Raw genomic sequence first — 26108 nt, 5'->3', positions numbered from 1 at the left:
CATCAACCGTTGGCTCCACTGCCAGGCGCAAGCAAAGCTCAGTAACATGGTTCCTCTGCAGCACGTGGTCCCACTTCCCAATGCCCCCCACCTGGTGGCCTCAGCTCTGGTCTTGGCCCCAGAGCTGCACACGTAGGGTTCGTCCTACCTCTAGGCCTTCAACTCTGCTGTTCTCTGTCCTCCAGTGCCCTCTACCTCTGTCCCACCAGGCCAACTCCCTCCCCTGTCCCTCTGCCTTTCCCATGGCCCTCACTAAGCACTCTGTCTTCCTACCCACCAGGCCCTCACTGGGTGATGTTTGCTATGGGTTCCCCAGCATTCCTCTCCCTTCCTGAGTCCACTGCAAGCTCCAAAGGCAAGGACAAATGCCTTCCCCCAACACCTGACACGAGGAGCCAGAAACTAACTGTTCACATCCCCACTCACTTCCTCAAAGCTCTTCTTCTCTGAATCGGCAGGAATCACGTTTTCCCGATGTTTGGGCAGGTTGTTGGGGAATCTCTCCAGCATCTTGGTAGACGCAGACAGGGGGGTTTCATGGTGTCCTATGAGAGGAAACAAATTTCCATGAGACCAGTTCCCCACAGTGGGAGCCCTCCATGCTAAGCTTAGGCAACAGTCGCTCCCCACTGAGTCAGGGCCCAGAGTGCAAACACCCACATTTGTAAAGCAAGAGAAAAGGAGAGGCAGTTACCAGAAAAATCTCATCAAGACAGAAATTTTATTACCCAGTGGCAGATATACAGTGTTCTGGATCTCACAATGAGGGGCAAAGAAGTGTCCTTGTCAGGAGAGATGATTCAGGATCTTTGGGATATGTTCAGAGCAAGACTTCTGTGGGTAATTCCTAATTTACCTTGTGGGCTGCTGAAGCATCTTGAAGCTTCATTAAAAATTCAAGCAGTTCTCCCTTGAAGGCCTACCTTATAAATATCACTATACTAAGGCTATCACATTCCCACCTTGGTATTTAAATTGCTCAGGTGGAGTTCTATTCCTGTTATCTAAATGGGAGCTTCCATCCTGGGAAGTGGTGAATTATTCACAAGAAAGAAACAGGATGCATTTGCTACCGGAGCAGGGGGTCATGGTTCTCTCAGCGCTCACTCACTGTTCTCTACGCTATTTGAAGACTACCTAGTATATGTTACACATTTATTGAGCATCTACTGTGTGCATATTACTGTAAGAGAGACAAAGTTGAATAAAATAGGCAACTGGGATTTGATAATGGCTTGAAAATCTATTTAGCTCTAACATTAAATGACTCCTATACTGCCCAGAAGAGCCAGTTAACTCTCTCATTGGGCTGTTGGCCCCAGGACGCACTTTCCTTTTTGTTCTCTCCCTGTGATTCGGATCTCACCCTATGATCTTTCTACTGCTGTCCCAAACCTATCAGAGATTCTATGGTCTATATTTCCAAGACAAAAATAAACAAGAACTAGTCCACACTATGTACATTTCTTGATCTGGAAAAAAATCTTTATCTTCAGGTCAGTTCTCTATAAAATCGTTCTTTTTTTTTTTTTTAAAGATTTTATTTATTTATTTGAGAGAGAGAGAGAGAGAGAACAGAGGAAGAAGCAGACTCCCCACTGAGCAGGGAACCTGACACGGGGCTTGACCCTAGGACCCTGGGTTCATGACCTGAGCTGAAGGCAAACGCTTAACTGACTGAACCACCCAGGTGCCCCTCTACAAGATCGTTTTTTAAGGGAACCCTCATCTTGTTTTGAACCATCACCAGTTTCCCCTTGTCTGTGAGAACTGTGAGACATGCTTTGTTGGGAAGCATGATGTCCTCATGTGGGGTCTACCTGCTTCAGACCCTGGAATCGGCCTTGCTGATGGGGCCCGGGGATCTGAATGTGAGTTTCTCTGGGTACCTCTGAAGCTCACTAACAAGAAACCTTCCCCTCTCCCCCGCCCAGGAGAAAACGGGTTGCTCTCCCATGTGTCAACCTGTGCTACAGAGCCCTGCCTGCCCCACCCGCACCCCCAGGGCCTGCTCCCGGTGTTTCAAGTCCTGCCTCCCTGCTAGTGACCTAGCCACAGACCACTACAGACAGGATTGGCCCGGATCCTCGCTTCCTGCTGTACTTCTGCTCATAGACAGGCATCTCCCACAGCTGGGCCTTTGGTGCTATCATGCTACACACGCTGAACCAACTGTTCCACAAGCATCATCAGGAGATCCCAACACATTTTTGTACAAACAGTACCTGGACTTCGTGATTTATTTATCATCATCATCATGTCTGGATCTACTGAATCAGGATCTCCAGGGGTCATACATGCTTGTCTGACAAAGCTCCCAGGGGAAGCCAAGAGCACCCCAGGTTAGCACCACTGCTCTGGGAAAACCCAGAGACCACACGGCTCAAGCTAAGTGGACTCATTTTATTTTCAAGACCAACGTGGAAGTGGGGATATCCTTAATGTCTTCCCCAAAAACCAAATCAAAGGACACAGTTGGACATAAAAGGGCATGTCATTTTACCTGTGGCCCCGAGTCTCTGCAAAGATTGTCAAGTAGTTCCTTATTTAAAATTGACTAAAAAATGACTAGCTCTGGAGTCCCTCCAGGGGACTTCAGAAGTGTGGGGTGATTCCCTAACTACTTCTTCTTACTTTGTTGAGTTTCTCTCGTTTTCTTACTTGGACAACCTTTCCACTTTAAAAGGGTATCATTTTGCGACCTAGCCATGAAGTCTTTTCCCCCATAGTTTTTATAGTCTTACATACACATTTCCTTAGTTTCCAATAATTTTTTCACTTCTTAGCCACTGGTGAGCAGTTTATGTATCCCTTAACTGGTACAGAAAACTATGTGACCTTATAATTTTAATGGCCTCCGCTCACAGCTATTTTCCCCCTCACATGGCCCACTCACGCAAGCTCTTGAAACTACTGTTCAAAAAAGAAAAAAAAAAAAGGCAGAATTACTGTTGTCTCCTTTGCCCATTATTTGGTAGAAATAAGAAGCAGAGAAAAAGTGGCTACAGGGAGTCAGGAAGAACAAGACCCGGACAACCATAAAGGGACTGATCAGGACTCCAGGAGGCTCAGGCTCCTGTCTGCAACACCCAGTTACCACCCCCCCACCAGCCCGGGTGCTGCCTCGGGGCCGATCCTGAGGCCTCCTGGGCCCACACTCTTCTGAGCTGCTCCACATCCCCTCCCCTCGCGGTGCCTCCAGCGCTGCCCTCTCTCTGCCCCCTTCCACTCAGCAGCCAGCCCCCACTTGCCTCCTGGCCCCCCTCACGAGGCCGCATCCCTGCCTCTCACCACCTCTGGGGCCGGGAGGCAGCGGAACTGGGGGAGACGGGGCACACAAAGGCAAATCAAACTCGAGAAAACTCTGCCCCGCTCTAATTACATGGGACACTTGCCAGAGACATAGCTCCTCTCACGTGACCCTGCCTTCATTTGTCACACTCACTGCCTTCGAGTGTCATCTCAACTTATCTCTGTGGCTGACGGGACCCCCCAATTCCCCCTGAGGGCCATTAGCAAGGACAGCAACAACAGAAGCGAAAGGAAAAGGGGGGACTCCCCCCCACATACACACATCAGGGACTTCTGCCATGGCTCCTTGACCCAAGTCCAGCCTCGATCTATTCACGGCTTCCAACCCTCCTGGGTCTCCAACCCTCCCCTCCCCCCAGCCCCTGCCCCAGCCCCACCCCCAGGGAACTCTTCCATAGGAATCGCCCTGGTTTCCCCTAAGTGGAATAATAAGGGTGTCTACTGGCAGAAATGAGGAGGTGGGTTCTCAAGTGCTTAGTACCAGTGCCTGGCACGTAACAGACGGTCAGTGTGCCAGAGAACTGCGCAAGTCAGTACTTGGGTTTTGGAACATTAAATGGCTTTTGAGAATTGACTTGGTAACACAGTTACCCTGTTTCTTTTCCTTGGGGGTAAAAACGGCTCCAGGTCTGAAAAACTATCTCGGACCTGAACTGAGCCCAGTGCCAAGTTGGCCACGGTCACTAGCAAGGCCGCCTTTGCCCATCAGGGGGCAGCACGCAGCGGCCGGAACGGATGCAAAACCCGCTCTTACCAATTAGAAGCCAGTAGTTCCTCAGGTAGTTGAGCTTGTTCTTCCCTTTGAGCCCAGGGTCAAACTTGAGGTCTGTGCTGGGCGTGATCACACACTCCCCTTTGTCCCCAATGGTGACCCCGTCGGTCTGGGGGCCTTCCAGCAAAGGAAGAGTGCTGCCTCGGGGCTGTGAATAAAGCACAGGAGCGAGGTCTGGGGCAGCTCTTGTAGACGCGCACCCAAGGGGAGGGATTTCTAGCGTGGGGCTGCTCCAGGACAGTCAGAGCAAGACACAAAGGCCCTCAGATGGCAGCAGCTCCTCCCTCAACATGTGACACTGTTGCGCTGACACCTTTATCAGGGACATCTAAGTTCTTCTGTCTGGGACCTGGGAAGAATGCATGTGGAGTTCCCGGAGGCTACTGTGAGAAGCAGCGGCAAGTGAGGGGTGGAAGAAGCTCCGGCCAGGAGCCCGGTGCTGGCTCCGCACTTGGAAGAGGCTGGTAAGGTCTGAGGAGGCCTCGAGAAGTCACCAAAGGATGGAAAGGATTTGAGCAGGAAAAAGGAAGGGAGGGCATTTGATGCATGAGGCACGGCCTGAACAAAGGTGGAGAAAGGCAAACAGGAACCTTCTGGAACTGGGGAGAAGATGGGCTGTACAACTCCCACAGAGCCCCCAGAGTGCGGCAGAAGGGCCCTGAGGGCCCGGATGGAGATGGAGGAGGGCATGAACAGCAGCCTGGGCAGTTTAGACTTGAACAGGAAAGCAAAGTGGAACGACCAAGCTCCCTTGCCTTAGGAAGCTGCTCTTGTCATGCATCTTCCCTCAAGAAGTAGAATGTGGTATGGGCAGAAACTGTTTCTGAGGATCTAAGACCAGTGTTTGCATTCTTTACCCACAGGATGTTCAAATATAATTGAGTCATTCTTTGCCAAAATGGAAGAGGAGTGCTTGGGAGGAGGCTGCACCTGTGAGCCGCCCAGAGGAGACTTACCACAACGGCGACCCCCTCGTGAACCATGGAGGGGGAGGCATACAGGCTGGTAGAGTATTTCCCAACATACAGGGTGGGCCTAGGAGACAAGCAGAAATACGCATTCCAGCCATTTAATTTCTGTGTCCCACAAAAGGGGCCTTTCTGGAGAGAAGTATCCCAGCCCCAAATGCCACGTTAAGAATAACCAGATTAACCCCTGGCAGTCGGGCAGTGGGGACGTGAAGGCAGGGCTACTGTCCTGGGAACCTGGACTGCAGGCCCCGACTGTCACTGCCTCCAGAGGCACGTACAAGTCACCTAACTGCAAGCCTTGCTTTCCTCACCTGCCACGGGCAGGGCTGCGCCGGACCACCCCCACGCCTGCCTGCAGAGACAACGACGGACAGTCTCCCCCAGGAAGGACTGAATGCTCATGGCCACTGCAGAGCCACTAAGATGGCCTTGGCCATAGCCCGCTCTGACAGCCGAGCTGCCATTCTGAATTGTGACTCTTCGGGAGTCTAGAGGTTCTACAGAAGCCCTAAGAAATAGTTAGCTGCTCTCAGGTGGATGACTACAGCAAAAGGATACACAAAAAGCTCCAAACTGGGTGAGGCTCTGCTCCCCCGCTGGTGGGCTGTCCCTGCCTAGGGCATCGAGGGGTGAGGTGGGGGGAGGGTCCGGCTTTGTCTGTGGGGGTCAACATGAAAAGGCAGCGGCTGCACCTCCAGACCCCTTGTGGTTACCATCCATTGCCAGTTTGGGGTTGGTCGTCCACTAAATTCAAACCTCTCTCAGCAGATACCTGTCATGTGAAAGGTGCCGTACAACTTCTAGAGCACTCTCCCAGTCTCACCCACTCTCTCTGCAGCTCTGCAGAGCGGGAAATGGGGATTCGGCAAGGCCAAGGGACTGAGGTACAGGTTGCTAACAGGTGGGGATGGCGAACACAAGCCTGCTGAGGCTCCGGCACACACACGGTAATACTCTTTTCCTGGTTTTGGAAACGAATATAACTTACAGTAAAAAATTTAGAAAATTTAGAAAGTTAAAAGGTAAAGATAGCTCTTGTCCTCCCATCAGCTGAGATAGATCCAAATTGTACTGTGGTTCTGAATCAGCAGTCTCTTATCCCTGTCCATATTTCTGATTTATTCAATACTTGAGAACTCTGACGCGTCAAGGGATGTCCCGGTTCTTTTTGCATTACAAGCTTTCCGACTGAGCCAGTCCTGGCTCTTTATCCACCTCGTGGCTTCCAAGAGGCGTGCCCTGCACCGTGGCATCCTGTGTATGGTCTGCCACGCTGCAGCAGGACTGGGACGTCTGGGTCACGGCTGCCCTATTTTGCCCAGGGTCCCCTGACTCACGTCAGCTTGCTCTTGGCCTCTGTCTCCTTGGGGAACGGGTACTTCCACTTGGTGATGCGGCCCACCTCCCCAGACATGAAGGTCAGGTAGCGCAGGGTCTCCACGGCAACGTTGATGTGCATCACCTTCTTCAGACCCTCCCTCTGCCAGACATAAAAGGCCACCACGGGGGAAGCGTAGTTTTGGATCCACAGGACGTCGCCGGATTCACTGTCCACGGTCACCACCAGCCCGTCGCCGTTGGACACAAAGTGGGACATCTCTGTACAGATCAAATAAACAAAGCATGCCGTCTCACCCCATCTTGCGACCACATCCTCTCTGTCCTGGCAAGTGGCAGTCACTCAGCTAGAGGAAACAAGGCTTCTGGAGTATTCTCAGATATCCTCCTGACAATTTCACTTGTTTCCAATGAACCCACGCAGGATCTACAACATCAGGACAGTGAGAGCTGCCTGCTTTATAAACATAAGATAGGACCACTCTGTGGAAGGCAATTTACTTGGTGAGATTCTTTAGCATTCTATGCAATTAGTGCGAGTCAACAGTGAGGAAGAAAGAGCCAGTGGAGAGGCCTAGGATTTGGATATTTTGTAGCAATCATTTTGAACCAATTGATGGAGTGGAAAGTCAAAGCTGACCACTGACACGGCCCACATCTGCCCCACAGAGGAGATTTCTGTCAAACTTCCAGGTATCAGTGTTCAGATGGCAAAACTGGCTTTCAGTTTTCATTTGAGTTGGGGGAACGTTTACGAGAGAAATAAACTAGGGGATGAGTCACATTTAGGGGATGGGTTGTTCACATCACAGCAGGTACTTAGTTCTGCTTCCCATGGGTTTGTGGTACGTTCCTTCTGGGACACAGAGAGACTCAACAAGGCACATCCTCCCTCCTCTCAGGCTAAATGGCCCACCCGTTCTACTAAGGTTCCCCTCCACACTTCTCACCCAGGCCCCTGCCCCTTCAATACTGACTGTCGAAGCCTTAGAAAGTCCAGAAGCTGGTGGCCAAGAGTGCCTTAAAAGAAAACCCAGCGTCTGGCTTCCTCAGCGGTCACGCGTACCCAGCCAGCCGTGCAGAGCCGCCAGGAGCACTTACTATAGTCCCCGTCGTCCTCAGGCAAAGAGGCTGCATAGTCAAAGTAGGTGGCGTTCCACCGGAGCTCACGGGTTTTGGTGTCGTACATGGTGATGGTGTACTCTGGAGAACACACACCAGCCGGTTACCTGCAGGGGCCACAGCCCCTGCTGGGGTGCCGACCTTACCTACATTGCAACAGACAGACCCTCTCTACACTGTGTGTAAAGTGTCCAGGCCATCCATGGGGCAAGAGAAAGGCCATGTGGACGGGAACCGAAGTCCCAGACACATGAGTAAACCTGGCCGACAGCAGGTTTACTGGAGCAGGGACAAGCCACTTGTGCTGTGCCCTTGAACTCATGACTCACAGAATCAATATCACCGTGTTTATTTACTTTTTTTTTTTTTATTGTGCATCACTATTTTATTTATCACGGTGTCGTTTAAAACCACCTAAGTGACCGGGTGGTTTAGTATACAGCAACAGTTAGCTGATGTTAGAAACTGGCACCCAGATGTGGGCTAGGGCCACGACAACATGTGGAGACGCGTGGCACTGGCCGGGACAAGGTGGCAGGGGGAGGGTGGCAGGCCAACGTGGAGACTGAAGGAACGGTAAGGAAACTGCTCCTGGAAGTTGCAAAGGGGTGGCCCAGGTTACACCACGGTGACACTACTAGTAGGACTATGGCTTACAGTAACTTGGAAGAGCACAAGAAAGCACCTAAGGATCTTGCAGGTCTGGCTGAGGAGATCTCCAGGCAGAACGCAGGAAGTGCCAAGCAGTTTCTCTTAACTGCATATGATATAATGTGAGACAGAGGGGCTGAAGAAGAAACCATTCAGTTTTCAAGCTGAATACAGAGAAAATATAGAGGGGTCAGGACTGACACTCCAGCTGGAAGAGTCTCACTGTAAAAAAGGCTTCAGGGTCAAGATCAAATCAAGCCAAACAGGTGCATACCTGGTGGAGAGGGACCTACTGCGGAACGTCTTTAAAAATAGCAATGCTTATTCTGGGAACTGATTGGAAAATGTTTAAGTCTGGGAAATAACAGCCAGGGAGGAGCTAAAAAAGGCCGCAGCTGCATCATGGAGGCTTTGCAGGCTACGGTGCTGTGGGTTCATCCCTCAGGCCATGGGGAGCCATCAGGGGGGCTTTTAAAGGGGAACAATGTGGTAAAATCTGTGTTTGGAGAAGACAGCTCTGGCCACCTTCTAGAGAATGAAGCCCAGAGCAGAGACCCAGGGAGAGGCTACGTCACGTCCTTTTCTGGAAACAGGCAGGTTGTACACAACAGAAGGTCCCTTCTTACCCGTTCGCCCGAGATAAAGCAGAGAGGTAGATGGGCAGAGGCTGTCTGCAAAGGCCGATGACAGAGTCTGCTGCTTCTCCCCGGTCAGAAGGTCGATAACGTACCAAATGTCCTGCTTTTTACCTGAAAGGTCACAAGTCCTTGTGACCCACCATACCCACCATACCCACCCCATATGGAAAAAAATGTATCCCTGCCAAACTAGCAGGCCAAGATGTTTTCCGTGCTGAGAGGCCCAGAGTTCTCCTGGTGTTGAAGACATTTCTGTGATGCTCCGAGGGTGACAAGGTGAATGCTACTGCAGAGATAATAAAACTTCTTGGCCCACTGGGTCTTATAATAACTTAATAGCCTAATGATGGTTTAAAAATGTCTTCAAGGGGTGCCTGGGTGGCTCAGTCATGAAGCGTCTGCCTTCGGCTCAGGTCATGATCCCAGGGTCCTGGGATCGAGCCCTGCATCGGGCTCCCTGCTCAGCGGGAAGCCTGCTTCTCCCTCTCCCACTCCCCCTGCTTGTGTTCCCTCTCTCGCTGTGTCTCTCTCTGTCAAATAAATAAATAAATAAAATCTTTAAAAATGTCTTCAAATCTAATAAAACTCAGATTTCATTGCTTTGATGAGTGGCCTTAAATATGAAAAGCCTGGCCTCTGAAGGACAACCCTTTTCCCACAGACTAGGATCTATATAAATAGAGAAATGCACCCAGGGTTTACTTCCCTGGTAACCGTCATTCATAGATCTCCACACCCCTACTAAGGAGCCCCCATGTAAAGAGGATCTACAGTTACTGTTTATAACTCTAATTAGCTGGTGCCTGGGACTAGGCCGTAGAGTTGGTTGCAACCTGGTGGTAATGAGGCCAAACTTATCTCAGCCCCAGACTCCAGCCAGTAAGTTATTCCCCAGGCACACACACTCCACCCCCACACCTTGGTCTGCTGATTAAAAGGTATGAATGCGTCTACGGTACATACACCAGAGCAACCCGCTAATGTTGGGTCAGTAGCATGGGCCTCCCATCTAAAAGTCAACACATTCCCCATAAGGTATGCATTTCTGTTTTGTAAGGCATGGCCTCTGGTCACTGGGATCTTCCTAACTTATTGGCCAAGGGTCCTATTTCAAGGGACTCTTGGAAGCAGAGTACAGAGATGTCAGGAAGATCACATGTCTGTGATCACAGATCACAGAACAGGGCATCAGAATTTGCTGGAGCTACATTTAGTTCAACAGATGTAACATACATGCCTAGTCTACATATGTGAAACTTGTCCATGGATGATAACTTTCTGTTCTCAACGACAAAATCTTAATGTGAAAAAGATCTGCAGAGAGAGTGAAAACATCAACAAACAGCCCATGATCCCTTTCCATCTGGCATGACACCCTTCTGGTGACTTCAAGGACCATTACAGTCTGCGTAACTCAGCTACCTCTTAAAGGATGGATTGGGCAATTGCCACAGTTTTAAAATGCTTAATGAACTCACTTAAGAGGGCACCACACAAAGATAATAGAAAACACACTATCCTAAATGCAACATAAGTGATGAACCACTGGTAAAAGCTAGAAGCCCAGACAGACAACACTGACACAGAGAGTCAGAAGATGGTCAGGATGGGACGCCTGGGTGGCTCTGGTTAAGCATCTGCCTTCAGCTCATGTCATGATCCTGGGGTCCTGGGATCAAGCCCACGTCTGGCTCCCTGCTCAACGGGGAGCCTGCTTCTCCCTCTGTCCCTCCCCCTGCTTGTGCTCGCTTTCTCTCTCAAATAAATAAATAAAATCTTAAAAAAGAAGATGGCCCAGGAGAGAGAGGGAAAGCCTATGTTGATCACTTCCTCTGAATCTTGAGGCTTGGGGCTTCCTCATCCTGAAAGTGTGGAAGAAAGCAACAGCCCCTGTGTCCAGGCAAAAAATTAAAATCCAGCCTGCACTTGAGGCCCAGAAATACACATAAAGCTCCCGAGGCGTGAATAGGCAATAAGCACTTTCAGTTCCTCAGAAGGAAAGCTGCTATGTAAATACAGGATATTATTACTACTATGATTTCAAGATAAACACAGCTCTCCTTTGTATTACAAATGCATTTTTGTTGACATTTTGGCAGCAACATGGTAAAAGAAAAGCAGGGGATCTGATGCTTTCAAAGAGGTGACCCCATAGGTATGAAGCAGCTTATCTAGCCAAGCTGTTAAGTGCTGGTTTATCCAATATTCTGATAGCAGGAAATACTAAGAAAGTCCTATAATTAATAGGCAGAACCTGGCTTCCCTTTCTTGGCTTAGACTATTGTGTTCACTTTAAATTTCTCCAATTGCTTCTGGGTATGTTGCAATCTTTAAATCACAGGGTAAGTCAACACAGCAGCTAAAAGCTTGTTAAATGAATAACCATATTAATGGTGTCAAGTCTGCTCCCAAGTGGGGGGAACCTTTCTTAATTGGTCAGCTGATCCTGGCGTGAACAAGCACAACCGAGGCAAGGAAGACCTTTCCCAGAAGGGCTGGTGGGGAGTCAACGCACACCTCTCTCTCTCTCTGACGCGCCACTTTCCCAGATTCTGGGACTCATTTCCAAAGAGATCAAAGTCTCAGTGTTGAAAACAAGAACTCTTACCCATGTAGAGAATTCCGTCTGAACTTCGGCATGGGGATGCCTGTACCAACTCTGGGATGGTAAAAGGAAGTTTCTGTAAAAAAGGAGGCAAAGGAAAAAATAACCAAGTCTTGTGCAATTATTATAATTTTACTGCAGTCTGTTTCTATTACCCAATTCTGCTAAAAAGACAGAAGCAGTGTGGATGGCTGATGGGAGTTTTCCTAACTAGAAACCAAGGAGAAGGGCCGCCCCAGGCTTCCATAACCACTTTGAACAAGCCTCCAGCTCCCTGATCCTCCCCCCGACAGAAGCCCCTTAAAGTGTCTTGTCCAGAGCACTTCTGGGGGAAACACAAACCTTTTCTGAGAAGACTGATACAAATATGGAGAAGTTATACAATCTTTGAAATTTGGAGGGGGGTGCAGAAAGAATTCTCTTGTCTTTGAAAATTGACCCGCAGCCAGCTAGGCTGGGTGGAATGACATGCTTTTCAGAGTGTGGATGAGCCATGAGATTAATTCTGAAGAAAAGCAACCTCAGTACCCAGCTGAAGCTTTAAGGGAAAGGAGAAGTAGTCATTATGTGGGTGACCCAGGAGTTTGAGGTGGAAAAAGTCACTTTGATGTTTTCATTGAATAATGCTCTACTGAAAAAACAAGAGAATTAAGCCTTTTGGTATTAAAAATAAATTATGGTAGGTACCAGAAAAAGAAACTCAAACTCAGAAGAATTCACATGTTTCAACTGCATTTCATCATAAAACTGAGTCTTCTGAGTCTACAGCTGACATGTGACGAGTTCCTTTGGTTAATGTTCGTTTCGGTATACTTTATTTTTGGAACATTCTGTGTTCTTGAAACTATTCTATAGATACCTGCTTCTACTACACTGTCATCTTTTTCTCCAAAAAAGAAAAGATTTCTCTCTAGCTTTAATAAACAGAACTTGAGGGCGCCTGGGTGGCTCAGTTGGTTAAGCGACTGCCTTCGGCTCAGGTCATGATCCTGGAGTCCTGGGATCAAGTCCTGCATCGGGCTCCCTGCTTAGCAGGGAGTCTGCTTCTCCCTCTGACCCTCTTCCCTCTCATGCTCTCTATCTCTCATTCTCTCTCTCTCAAATAAATAAATAAATCTCTCAAATAATCTCAAATAATAATATCTCAAATAAATAAAAGCTTTAAAAAAATAAACAGAACTTGAAATAATCAATCATTTGGATTTTCCCATTATCCCCACATTTAAAAGGAGAAATGCCACAGGAGGCTGTCATGGCTGACTGGGTTTTTGCCAGATGTTTTGGAGAATCAGAAGGTCGTTGCAAGGCTTCCAGTCTGGAGCCCTATAGTCTGCTGAGCATTTCTACAGGCCTCCTGTTCAAGGCCCAAGCTGGGAAACACATGGCTCACAGAACTGTTAACCCACAACATAGGAAGACGTGAGGGGTGGTGGTCAGAGCATCCTTTGGAAGTTCGAGCTCAAGTCCCAAGTTCCAACACTTGACACTTTGGCCTTGGGCACATTCCTTCACCTCTATGGGTGAAGTTTCCACGCCTCTTATGTAGGATAACATCTCTATCCCAGAGGGCTGCTGAAACATGAGACAACTTCCACAAATCGCTGCACACAGTGTCTAGCAAACAGAGCACTCAGAAACAGGCTCTGGGGATATGAAGGGAAATGCTGACGGTGGGGCAAGCACACCTGTACGAAAGGCTTGCCTTCCTCCCATCGGTTCCAGTCATGGGTATTCAGAAGATAAGGTTAAAATATCCCGATTAGGGGCGTCTGGGTGGCTCAGTCCTTAAGGGTGTGCCTTCGGCTCAGGTCATGATCCCAGGACCCTGGGATTGAGCCCCACATCGGGCTCCCTGCTCGGCCGGAAGCCTGCTTCTCCCTCGCCCACTCCCCCTGCTTGTGTTCCCTCTCTTGCTGTGTCTCTCTCTCTCTGTCAAATAAATCAATAAAATATTTTAAAAAAAAGAATCCCAATGAGAGCTCACAGCCACTTACATTCTAGACCACTGGTTCTCAACCTTGGCTGCACATTAGAATCACTTGGAGGCTTTAAAAAAAAAAAAAAAGACTTTCTATTGAAGCAGAACATACAAATGGCACACGGAAGTGTACAGTTCAGCTCAGTGAAATTGAGCAAAGTGAACCAACCCACATAGCCAGCATCCACATGAAGCAGCAGGACATTTCCAGCACTCTGGAAGCCCTCTTCTTGCCTTCCCTTCCAATCGTAACCCTCCACAGTAATCATTATCCTAACTTCAAAACAGCATAGACTAGTTTTTCCTGTCTTGGAGCTTTATATCAATGAATCATTCAGTGTGCAGCCTTTCTTGTTTGTCATCTTTTGTCCAACCTCTGGTTGGTGAGGTTCATCCATGTTATCATGTGGAGTTGCAGACTGTTGCTTCTCACAGGTATAGACTATTAAATTGTATCACTGTTCCATAATTTCTTTATTCTGTCTACTATTGATGCTGTCTGGGCAATTTTCACCTCTCGGTTATTCTCAGTAACGCTGCACTACATTTGGGTACCTGTCTTTGGTGAACACACACAGGCATTTCTGTTGGGTACATAATAACCTGGGAAGGCTTACTGGGTCATAAAGCTTTACAGATTCTGCCAAACGGTTTCCAAACTGGATATGCCAAGTTGCCCTTGCTCCAGCAGTGTCCAAGAGCTCTGGTTGCTCCACTCCCCACCCCAACACCTGTTTTGTCTATTTTCCTCATCTTAGCCACTCTAGTGAGTGTGTAGTAGTAGGACATTGTGATTTTTATGTGCATTTCCCTAATAACTAATGAAGCTGAGTATCTTTTTGTATGTTTAATGACCATTTGGATATCCTCTTCTGCTATTTCTCTGTTGGGTTCTCTTTTTAATAATCCATAGTTCTTCACATATTCTGAATACGAATCCTTTGCTGGGGTCATATGTGTATTGCCAGTGCAGTGTGGCCTGCCTCTCTTAATGAAGAAAAACTCTTAATTTTAATATAAACCAATATATTGTTTTTTTTCCTTTATGGTTAGTGTGGGGTGTTTCTGTTTTGTTTATCTCATTCTACTTAAGAAATCTTTTCTGGGGCACCTGGGTGGCTCAGCTGGTTAAGTGTCCAACTCTTGGTCTGGGCTCAGGTCTTGATCTCACGGTTTTGTTTTCAAACCTTGCATTGGGCTCCATGCCCAGCGTGGAGTCGAGTCAAAAAAAAAAAAGAAAAGAAAAGAAAAGAAAGAAAGAAAGAAAGAAAGAAATCCTTTTCTACTCTAAGGTTGTGAAGATGTTCTGCTACTTTTTTTTCTTAAAGTTTTATTTCACATTTCACACTTAGGTATGCCATCTCTCTGAAACTAAGTTTCGTGTGTCTGGTGTGAGGCAGGAGTTAAGATACTTTTTCATGGACATCCCAGCTGACTCATGCCATTTATTGAAAGACCACCCTTCCCCACTGCACTGCAGCAACACCCTTGTCATAAATCAGGTGACCGTATGTGTGGACCTGTTTCTAAATTCTCTTATCCGGAGAGCTTTTAAAAATTGCTGATGACCTAGATCAATTAAGTGGAAACTTTTGGGATTGGGACCTAGACTTTTTTTTTTTTTAGAGTTCTCCAGGTATTACAATGTGTAGCTAAGGCTGAGAACCACTGGTCTAGATTCTCAAATGACAATGGGATGGGAATGGAATATCACTAGCTCCTCATGCCAGAAGGGGACATTTGCTGGGGTGGGTGGGGGTAGGCAATGCTTCAAACTACCCTCAACCCCCAATTTGAGAATCTCTAGTTAGAGGAAGTCCTGCTGTTAAAGGGAGTATTCTACCCCTCCAGTGTGCTGGCTAGACCATGGGAACCTGCTGGTCCAGATCAGCGTTTCTGAATTCTGGCTGCCATTTAAAAGCTCATTTAGATGGGTGCCTGGGTGGCCCAGTCGGTTAAGCGTCTGCCTTCGGCTCAGGTCATGATCCCAGGTCCAGGGATTGAGCCCCACATCGAGCTCTCTGTTCAGCAGGAAGCCTGCTTCTCCCTCTCCCTCTGCCCCTCCCCACCACTCGTGATCTCTCTCTCTCAAAGAAATAGATAAAATTTTTAAAAATAAAAAAAATTAAAGCTCACTTGGGAAGCTTTAAAAAAAAAAAGATATTGATGCCCAGATCTCACTCCAGACCACCTGAATCACAATCTCCAGGAATTTTTTTTTTTTTTTTTTTTTAAGCTCTTAGGTGATCTCAGTGTGCAATAGTTGAGGACCACTGGTCTGGAACCTCTGAAGTACACAAAGAATCTAAATACACTCACCGTCAGGCCTTCATTATTCTTGCCCCCAAGCGTATACAGGCTGCCATCATTGGGATCTGGGAGGAAGGCAGGCCTAGAGGTTGAGCAGTAAGTATTAGTAATAAATTATAGAACAGGGCACAGAACAAAATATCAAAGCCATGCAAAGTCATGATTGGGGGGAGGGGGGCATGTGTGTGTATAAGACAATTCCACCCACCGCTCTTTCACTTTTAGCCACAAATAAAATATCCCTATGGTGATAGGCTATATTTGAGCAGAAAAAAGCAACCTGCAAGAAAAAAAAAGTAAAAAAACATAGAAGAGTAAATCATCATTTGATCAAAGCACTCTGGATGATGATAAATAAGTGAAAAAGGACCCAGTAAGTCTGCTTTTCAGTTTCTAAGTCAATTGTGTATAGAACTTCAACAATTAATATTTAATAGCATGGAACAGTACATAAACAGGTAGGACAAATCTACCTTTAGTGTTCAACAAACATTTATTTTTAAACTGGAAGCAATAAAAGCAGACTCTGAAAGCTTGACATCAGAGAAAACATGCCAAGGAGATGGATGATGGTCTCCAGTCCGTGGCTTCCTGTGAAGTAGATACGAGGTGGTCTTTGGTAAGGTTAACCTGGTGAAGTCTGAACTAGGACTAGGAACTCAAAAACCCCTTGCTGAATCTTTTCTGTGCTTAGGATGTCCCATCATTTGAGCTCTTAGAAGGGCCATAACATACTCTCTAGTAGCAGGTCACGTTCATGTTTCCTTTCCATGGTACGACACAGTGAGGAGGGAGAGATCTAAACCCTCTGGCAGGACTTTGGCAGCTTAAGCTCAAAACTCAACTTGAGTTTCATCTCAAGGAAGCCTTTTTAATATCACTGCCTCCCTCCCCCCAAGAACTGACCACCCAACACAGGTCATAGCACCTATAAGACTTCATGTCTCCATCATTCTCATTATACCTTAAGTGTATAAAAGTGTATGCATATATGCACTCCCAGCAGCTAGCTTCCTAAATATTGATTGAATAATTAAGAAAATGAATTTTTTAAAAAAGGAAAATGAATTAAAGGGAACACTTACTCTTCCACATGTGTTGGAACCTGCAGAACCGGATCTGTGCAAAAGAACAACAAAGGCATCACCAGACAGACTATAAAATATCAGGATTCCAAGAAGGTCCCCAGGACAGATTCACAGGTGATATCAAAATCTTAAATTTACCAGATAATGTATATGAAGGCACTTTGCAAAACACACCCAGGGATGCCTGGGTGACTCAGTCAGTTAAGCCTCTGCCTTCTGCTCAGGTCATGATCCCAGGATCCTGGGATTGAGTCCTACATCGGGCTCCCTGCTCAGGGGGAGTTGGCCTCTCTCTCTCTCCCTCTGCTCCTACCCCCCTCTCGTACTTGCTGTCTCAAAAATCTTAAAAAAAAAAAAAAAAAAAAAAGACAACACACACCCAAAGACACAGATTGTCACCGAGACTGGCTAGAGAACATAGCAGAATGGAACTGATGTCAAGAAATGTGCACACAGGGGTGCCTGGGTGGCTCAGTAGGTTGAGCACCTGACTTCTGATTTCAGCTCAGGTCATGATCTCAGTATAATGAGATCAAGCCCCATGTCAGGCTCCGTGCTCAGCGCAGAGTCTGCTTGAGGATTCTCTCTCTCCCTCTCCCCCACCACTCTAAAATAGATAAATCAATCTTAAAAAAAAAAAAAAAAGAAACATGCACATAACTTGGGGGATGGACATCGAAGGAAGAACCAGTCACAACCCACAGTGGACAATGAGTCATAGTGTCTCTGACACATCAAGGACTTTTAAAACCGAAGCCATCACCTTGTCACAGATTCCTGGAGTGATACTAGGAACTCCCATTGGGAAAAACAAAACTGTGGCTTAAGAATAAATTTTCCTGTTGATGAGAAATTGGTTGGTGGTAAATGGATACACCCCACTGGGGCAGCAATATGGCGATCTGAGAGCCTCCAAGGGCTTGTTTCCCTTGATTCCCTTTGATCCATAAATTATTCCCTTTCTATAAAAATCTAGATTAAAAGTAATATGAAACAGAGTGCCTGGGTGGCTCAGTTGGTTAAGCGACTGCCTTCGGCTCAGGTCATGATCCCGGAGTCCTGGGATCGAGTCCCACATCGGGCTCCCGGCTCAGCGGGGAGCCTGCTTCTCCCTCTGACCTTCTCCCCTCTCATGCTGTTTCTCTCTCTTTCTCTCTCAAATAAATAAATAAAATCTTTAAAATAAAATAAAAGTAATATGAAACATAGAAAATGCTTTGTGTACAAAGATGCTCACAGTAGCATTACAACAGACTATTCAATAATTACAATTAACTATTCAATAATATGGTTAAATTAGGGAATGTCCACTTGGCAGAAAATTAAGGCTTCTAAAAGGGCTTATACAATTTTAAAAACATGTACAAATCTTTACATTGTGATGTTCAGGAGAAAAGATAACATTATACAGAGTATTAATGCAGCTGAGGAGAAAATCTTCAATGCACATAAAAAAAAATGATGGAAAGGCAAAAAAAATGCCAAGTTATTTTCATTGGAAGTAACTCCCCCACCTTTTGTGTAGTTCCCAAAATCTAAACAGGCATTACTTTTTAAACTGGGGGGGGAAGCGTTTTCTCAAAGTCAATTTTATATTTTCAGTAGTCAAAACCGGGAGAATTTCTCCCTCCCCAGATTCTCCCAGGCACGAAGCAAGAGGATGCTCCTGGTTCCTGGAGGTGGCATGAGGGCGCACCGACACGACACAGCGTGAAAATCCACAGGCATAGGACCGCGCAGTCCTGAGCGATTCCCAGCAACCAAAGCCCCATGGGCCGCACAGCCACGGCGTCCACAACTTCAAAGCCGGGGCTGAGGATGGCAAATAGTGTCACAGGGTTTTGGATGCACCGTGCCAGGCTCCAGGGGCTGTGCCGGTCGTGACAGACGGCTGCCTGATTCTCCCAGTCGCCTGGGGTCCTCAGATGAAGAGAACTCTTTCAAGACTTAGCATCTGTTGACTGCTCTACAAGCCCAGCTCCTACGCAAAAACATACACGGTGTTCACGGGGACAGGAGCGCACACAGCACATGTGGTCTGTGGGCAGCAAACAAACAATTCATTAAGCCAAAAACACTTTAGGAAACAGGAGGAACTTTCAGTTAGGAAGCCTCTGTTTAGCGTCCCCATTAGTCACCTCTCAGTACACTCTCACAAACAGACTGATGCAAGAGACAGGAAACAAGAGCGCGTGGTGTTCACCCGCTGAAAGGGGCCACAGTGCCATCACAGCCAAGCTCCCGCGACCCAGCCCGGATGGCGTGCAAGCCCGGAGGAGCGAGAATGCCACATGCGGTGTGAACAAAGCACGGCAGTCAGAAGGCCTCTTTTTTTGTTCATCTCGGCTGCTTTGAGGTACCGCAGATAAACACAGCTGAAGAGGACGCTGCCGGATTCCCGCTCCTCCCCGGCAACAAGACACAGAGACCGACAGGATTTCCAGTCCTGGTCAGAGGCTCATGTTTGCCGGACAGCGCTTGCGCCCGCTCAGGGCACCTGTCTTCAGGCGCAGGTTTTCCTGGTTTTCTAGAGCTCATCCGCTGGTCACCTGACACCGAGGCCTGAAGTCCCAACTTGTGTCCTGCACCCAAGAGGTTCCCGGGAAGACACAGGCCACTGGCAGGAGCCAGGAAACAACCCGTGGGACAGATATACGGGTGTGTAAGAACTGTGCTTCTAGAATTCTAGGCTTAGGAGGACAGGAACTCCAGCAGGAGGAGCTTCTGGTTATCTTAGCATTCCCATCCACTCAGTAAGATACGGTCCCTGGAATGAACATGTGCAGAGCTGGAAGCCATGTAACAGCACCACCATTAAGTCACCTCCCACGGGTGAGCAAAGTGCTGCTTGGCTTATGAGGGGGAGCGGTGACCTATACCCTAGATTTTTGTTTTCTTAAACAATCATTTGCATCTGTGATCTACTTTAAAATACTTTAGAAAAAAGGGGCGCCTGGGGGGCTCAGTGGGTGAAAACATGTCCAACTCTTGATTTCAAGACCCAGTCTTGATCTCAGGGTGGTGAGATTGAGCCCTGTGCTCAGCGCAAAATCTGCTTGTCCCTCTCCCTCTGCCTCTCCCCCTACCTGCATGCACGTGCGCTCTCTCTCAAATAAACAAAATCTTTAAAATACTACAAAAAGGGCAGATAAAATGAAAAATGGCAACCAACCGATAACTGTTAAAGATGAAAGTGGTAACACTGGGGAGTTATTTTGCTATTCCTTCTACATATGCTTGAAATTCTCCATAACATAAAAGGTTAGAGATAAAAAAATATTTGGAAAGCCAGCAAAATAAAAGCAAACTGCATCATCTGAAAATGTGCAATGAAAGCCCAACGTGGAAAAGTGGTTGTTTTTATTTAATAATGAGAACTGGTATCAGGCAAGGTTCTTGCTTAAAAAAAAAAAAAAATTCAGCCATGTGAAAAGAAACCTGGCCTAAATATAAGGCTATAAACAAACACTGCTACAAAATAAGCCACTCTATCTATATGGAGACTGATAAAAGCCATCTCACAAAGCTGTTTTACTTTCAGAAGGGAAAAAAGGGGTGGGGGCAGAGGGGGGCTTGCTTTGCAAGTATGAAAACGGGTTAATCAAGGTAAAGGTAAGGCTACCAGAGGAGGAACTGACAGGGGCAGACACAAACCTGCTCACTGCTTCCCAGAGAGCAGCCACCAGACTGGACCCGATTCCCCTAATGGGTCCAGCTCAGGCTTGAAATGGCATAATCTTTACATCCAGAGAGACCCAGGTGAGGTTGTGTGACCTCACTGCCACTGTTGTGCTCATTGAAGCCTCTTTTTTAACCAGGGACAGAAATCCCTTAAACAGATGGTCACATTCTTCCTTTGCCCAAGTTCACAAGGGTGAAAACCTAAACATTTTTATTTCCACAAGACATGAATTTTCATCTTTCCACGAATACCTGTTCCACCTTCATTCTCCATCCCATCCTCTCTGGAACCTCATGCCCTCTCCCTCTGTGCTGGGCCACATGTGGACTCTTGACTTTGCTCCATCCTGAGCTATGGGTCTTTGTGGCTCCATCCAGCAGCACCAACAGCCCTACCCTTTTGGCTGCTCTTCCAGCCACTCTGGCGAGCCCATGTACCTGCTGCTCTGACCACCCACTAGGAGCCGGCCACTTCCTGTTCCATGGCTCTCCCTGCCCCTTGAGTCTCTCACCTCTTGGGCTCTGTGGCCCTTCACGGCCTGATTTCTGCCCCCTCCTTGGCTCCCTCCCTCCCTCCCTATTCCCACAGGAAGGGACATTTCCAGGTCCTCCCTTGAGTGCTCTGAGAGAGCACACCCATCCCTGAAGCTTCAACCACAACCACGATGGGAGATTCCAGATCCCCATCATCTTCTGAGCTCTTCTTTCTGGATCAACCAGACATTTCCACTACTTCCTACCAGCACCTCAGCCACCACCCGCCAAAGTCATGCCCTCCATCTTTTAGCTCAAACCTACTTCTACTATTGACACCCTATTTTATTAACAGTACCACTATTCTCTTAGAAGACGGGCAGGCTCCAAATGTTGACACTCATTTCTCCCCAACACATCCTGTCAGCTGCCAAACTCTAGGGTTTGTTTCCTACACCCAGTATCCCTCCATCATCAGAACCCCTTCCCTTTTAAGGGCTCCTTTTTCTCTGGTCTTTGTGGCCTTTGGAATCAGATGAGTCTATGCTTCAGTCCTAACTGCCAAATTACCTAATCTCTCTGGGCCTGAATTTCCTCATCAATAAAGAAAGAAAAAAAATAGATAATAACACCAACCTCATAAGGCATCTCTATGTGGATTAAATAAGGACTAAATGTTTGTCAAGACTTGAAGTCTGTGCCTTGACACAGAGAATGGTGATCCTTTTAAGGGCAGAAGTCAGATTATTCTTCTCTACCACTCAAAATCTTTTGGTGGTTCCCATCTCAATCATCAAGGCCAGTGGTCACACAGTGGCCTACAAATCCCATACAATCCCACCCTCCCACCCTCTAATGCTCTCCCACTATTTCCTCCTTGCTTATTCTAGCCAAGCTGGCCTCTTCGTATTCCTCAAATACGGTCTAGCTTGCCCCTGACTCAGGGCCTTTGCATCTGCTGCCGCCCCCCCCCCCCCCCCGCGCCCATACCTTTGATCAAATATCACTATCTCAGAGAGGTCTTCCGGGACCAGCTCCTACCGCCCAGAGATTCCCTACCCCTCTTCATTATTTGATTTTTCTCCACGACACTTACCACCTCTGAAGTACCGTATATTTTACTTATTAAAAAAAAAAAAAAAAGACAACTCTAGCCACTGTTAACTACATAAGGGCTGGGATTTATCTTTTGTTGTCTGCCATATCCCAAACACCTAAAACAGTGCCTGGCACAGAGGAGTGCTCAATACATTGATTGAATGGAGCAATCAATTCACGTTAGTCTCTTTCCTACATCTATTCCTGCCCAGTCCAGACACCCATCATTAATTACCTTTAATAATCCAGCAACTATGCTCTATCACCCCTCAACCCAAAATCTACCTAGCAATCCCCTTTCCTCCACCCAGGCTCTGAGTGCTGCTGAAGAAAACACTAAATCACTCTTGAAGAAACCATTCTCCAGCTGGGCCCCAAGTCATAGGAGGTACGCTTATCTACTTCCTGGTTGGTGTCTGTTCCCTATTCCTCACAGCTGGTATTTCAAACCTTCTGTGGCACAGGGGGAGGAAAAGGGCGCAGAGTGAGCGCTCCCAAACTTCCTACCCTTCTCCTCAGGTTTGCCCAATTCTACCCTTCCCTTCTCTATAAAAGGACAATGTGTTCACCTTAATATTCATAGGTACTGCACAGCCCCCAGGTGGTACCATGTCTCCAGGGATCTTCCAGTCCTCTGGCTGGCTAACTGCTTCCCCTCAGCCCACAAACACACCCAAGAAAGAGAAAGGGCTCTCCTTTCTCTCCTAATGCAGCCCCTTTTAAGTGCACAATTCGAGGAATCTTGAGAAACCTACACACCCATGTAACCACCCTCACGCCCTAAAATGTTTCTGTCACCCCAAAGCATTTTCTCGCATCCCTTTGGATTCAATATCCCCAACTCCCACCCCATATAACCACCCATGGATTCGTTGTGTTTGTTCCAAAACTGCACAAATACAGTTCACCCATCAGCTTCTCTTGTGTGTCTGGCTTCCTTCTCTCTGCATCAGGTTTCTGAAATTCAGCTACATTGTTGCACCTACCACCAGCTCCCCTTTTATATTGCTAAGTAGTGTTCCACTGTATGGATATGCCACAATTTGTTTATGGATCTGCTGAGGGACACTGGGTCATTCCAGTTTGGGGCTGGAAAAACATGACTAAACAATCAGAGAAAGACATGTATCATATGACCTCACTGATAGGAGGAATTCTTAATCTCAGGAAACAAACTCTGGGTTGCTGGAGTGGTGGGGGGTGGGAGGGATGGGGTGGCTGGGTGATAGACACTGGGGAGGGTATGTGCTATGGTGAGCGCTGTGAATTGGGCAAGACTGATGAATCACGGATCTGTACTTCTGAAACAAATAATGCAATATATGTTAAGAAAAAAAAAAGAAGAAGATAGCAGGAGGGGAAGAATGAAGGGGAGTAAGTCGGAGGGGGAGACGGACCATTAGAGACGATGGACTCTGAAAAACAAACTGAGGGTTCTAGAGGGGACGGGGGTGGGGGGATGGGTTAGCCTGGTGATGGGTATTAAAGAGGGCACATTCTGCGTGGAGCACTGGGTGTTATGCACAAACAATGAATCATGGAACACTACATCAAAAGCTAATGATGTAATGTATGGTGATTAACATAACAATAAAAAATTATTTAAAAAAAACATGACTAAAGCAGTTATGAACATCTGTGTGCAAGTTTTGTTGGATCCTAGCTTTTCCTTTCTGTTGGGAAAACACCTGGAATGTGGAGCCAGGCTTGTTTACATTTGACTCGACAAGGAGCTGCCAAACAGCTCTTCAAAGTGGTTGTGCTATTTTAGGTTCCCACCAACGACGTGTAAGTGTCTTTTTAAAATGCTGGGTACCAGGTCCTTCCCCCCAAGAAGCAGATTCTGTCGGTAAGGCCAGGGAATTAGAGCTTTTAACTAGTAAACCATTGCTCTGGACCCTGTTTCACCTTCTCGCCTTCTGTGCCCTTCTCAACTCCCTGCGCTCCAGCCCCTACCCTCAGAATAAGACCAGAACTGCCACCGTCAAGTTCTAGTGACCAAATCTAACAAACACTTGCAAATCCTTCCTATTAGGTTTCCACATGGCAGCTTATGACGTTCTCCAGTGGAGTCCATGATTCAGCCCCAGCTGCTTATAGGGTATCTCAACCCCTGATGTCATACCCCCCAGAACCTGTTCGTCTTCGACATTCCCAGATTGGCTGGCCTCACTTCCACCTCGTTGTACAATCCGGAAACTCAAAGTTGTCCTTGATTCTCCCCTTAATTCTAACCCGCTCCCATTCAATTAGAGCCTGAGTTGTGTAAGATTCAATCCAGTAAACATTTCTCAAAATCTGTGTCCTCCTTTACCATGGCCAAATTAGGCAGTCACCATTTCTCACTGGGTCTGCCCAGCAGTCTCCTAACCAGCTCCCTGTCTGGGATCTCTGCCCTTCAGTTGGGCATTCTACCTACTGTCTGCAAGGGCTCGGCAAAGGCAAATCTGTTCACGTCTTTCCTCCACAAAAAACCCTACGATGGCTTCCCCCCTGCCTACTGAATACCTTCCATCTCTGTGGCTCCAGTCAGAGGATCCCAAACTTTCTTGGTTCACAGCACCCTTTGTGTCTCAGTAATTTCTTCATAGCACTCTAGGCCAAAAGAAATACTTAACAGTTCCATTTATTAAACAGTTAGTTCTATATGACCTAAGTATTTAGGGACTAGCAACTTAGAAGCCACATGAAAAAAAGGAAAACACATAAACGGAAAGAAAACTATTTATTTCATTCTTAACCATACTTACTTACTAATGGGATGTGTGCCTGCTGGGTGCCACACATATTCCAGAACTTATAATCCGATTAGACACTGCCACCCTCGTTACCATTCCACATTGATTATCACGCGGTATTTGAATTTTATTACAGCAACCACCAAAAATTCAGCTTTGCAAAGATATACTGTTGAAAGGAAAAGAGCACAACCTAATGCTGAAACCAGAAACTACCTCGAGCATGGTGTTTGCCACTTGTTGCGTACTGCTACGCTTCTCTCAAAAATTTAAAACAAGATGCAGTGCCTTTGTGAATTTACTGTGGCACCCGGGGGCCCTCAGCACGGTTTGGGAACCAGAGGCCTAGGCATTCAAGGTTCTGCAAAACCTGGGCCCAACTCTTCCCCAGGATTCTCTTTCAATCACATCTCTTCCCTGAACACCCCCATGCTTTCGTGTTGGTCTCTGTGCTACAGGAAATCAGAAAATGACCGTCCACTGCACTTGGTATGTTCTTAGGAGGCACTGATCATGCTCCCCCACGGGCAGGTGGCCCTTCTGGGTCTCAAATATCTGGAGGCTGGATTGAATTTGAAGCAGGTTGAAGGACAGAGACCATCTATGTTGTACACTGTGAAATATACATGGAAAAGTGCATAAAGCTTAAGTACAGTTTAATGAGTAATCAGAGAATGACGTCCGGGGTAGCTGCCCAGGGGGCCTCTGCTCCCCTCGTACTTAGTAGACAATGCTGTCTGCAGAATGAAAGGAAGTCAGGAATTTAAGATAGTCAATACTGTATGCGGGATATAGTCATTCCAATAAATTTTTTCTAAGGAAAAGGAGTTTTCCACACAGAAACCTATACAATAAAAGCCAAAGAGAGCTGGCCCACACCACTTCAGTTTGTTCACTCACATTTAGGATCTTATTTGACACAGAGAGAGCACAAGCAGGGGGAGAGGGAGAAGCAGGCTTCCTGCTGAGCAAGGAGCCCGATGCAGAGCCCAGCATGGGGCTCGATCCCAGGACCCTGGGATCATGACCTGAGCCAAAGGCAGATGCTTAACTGACTGAGCCACCCAGGGGCCCCATGTTCACTCACATTTAAAAATAACTTAAATGTATGGGGAAAAAATGATCTGACCCTCGCTATAAAATAAAGGAGCTGAGGAAGGGGACTGCCATGTGCTTATCGCCACTGAAGCTGGGCGCTGGGTGCATGAGGGTCTCATGATACTATTCCACACTTTTGTGTGTGTTGAAGTTTTTATAAAATGAAAAAATTTTTAAAAAGAGAGAAACTTAAAAAAAGAAGCCATTTAAGAAAAGCCTTTCCGATATGTACAG

The 26108-nt window shown here is 47.1% G+C and overlaps 1 protein-coding gene across 2 annotated transcripts in view; it reads right to left on the bottom strand.

The window, feature by feature from the left end:
* ERN1 (endoplasmic reticulum to nucleus signaling 1) overlaps positions 1 to 26108 on the bottom strand; it is a 78813-nt gene that overhangs the window by 16820 nt on the left and 35885 nt on the right. The window contains exons 2-11 of one of the 2 annotated variants that reach the window (XM_028087408.2): positions 16783 to 16816; positions 15906 to 16288; positions 15707 to 15779; positions 11413 to 11485; positions 8793 to 8915; positions 7495 to 7596; positions 6393 to 6654; positions 5041 to 5119; positions 4067 to 4232; positions 427 to 545 (exon numbers count right to left, since the gene is read on the bottom strand). In XM_028087408.2, the coding sequence (XP_027943209.1) occupies positions 427 to 545; positions 4067 to 4232; positions 5041 to 5119; positions 6393 to 6654; positions 7495 to 7596; positions 8793 to 8915; positions 11413 to 11416 (855 nt within the window). In that variant the 5' untranslated portion in view covers positions 11417 to 11485; positions 15707 to 15779; positions 15906 to 16288; positions 16783 to 16816. The remainder of the gene's footprint in view (positions 1 to 426; positions 546 to 4066; positions 4233 to 5040; positions 5120 to 6392; positions 6655 to 7494; positions 7597 to 8792; positions 8916 to 11412; positions 11486 to 15706; positions 15780 to 15905; positions 16289 to 16782; positions 16817 to 26108) is intronic. The other variant, XM_028087404.2, reaches the window with a different exon arrangement.

The sequence above is a fragment of the Eumetopias jubatus genome, unplaced genomic scaffold (assembly GCF_037043125.1).
Source record: "Eumetopias jubatus isolate StellerSeaLion01/CBP00866 unplaced genomic scaffold, mEumJub1_p1.0 scaffold_10, whole genome shotgun sequence".
Classification (NCBI taxonomy): domain Eukaryota; kingdom Metazoa; phylum Chordata; class Mammalia; order Carnivora; family Otariidae; genus Eumetopias; species Eumetopias jubatus.
Note: the sequence above shows the minus strand (reverse complement) of the source record. Positions and strands in the feature narration are given on the sequence as shown.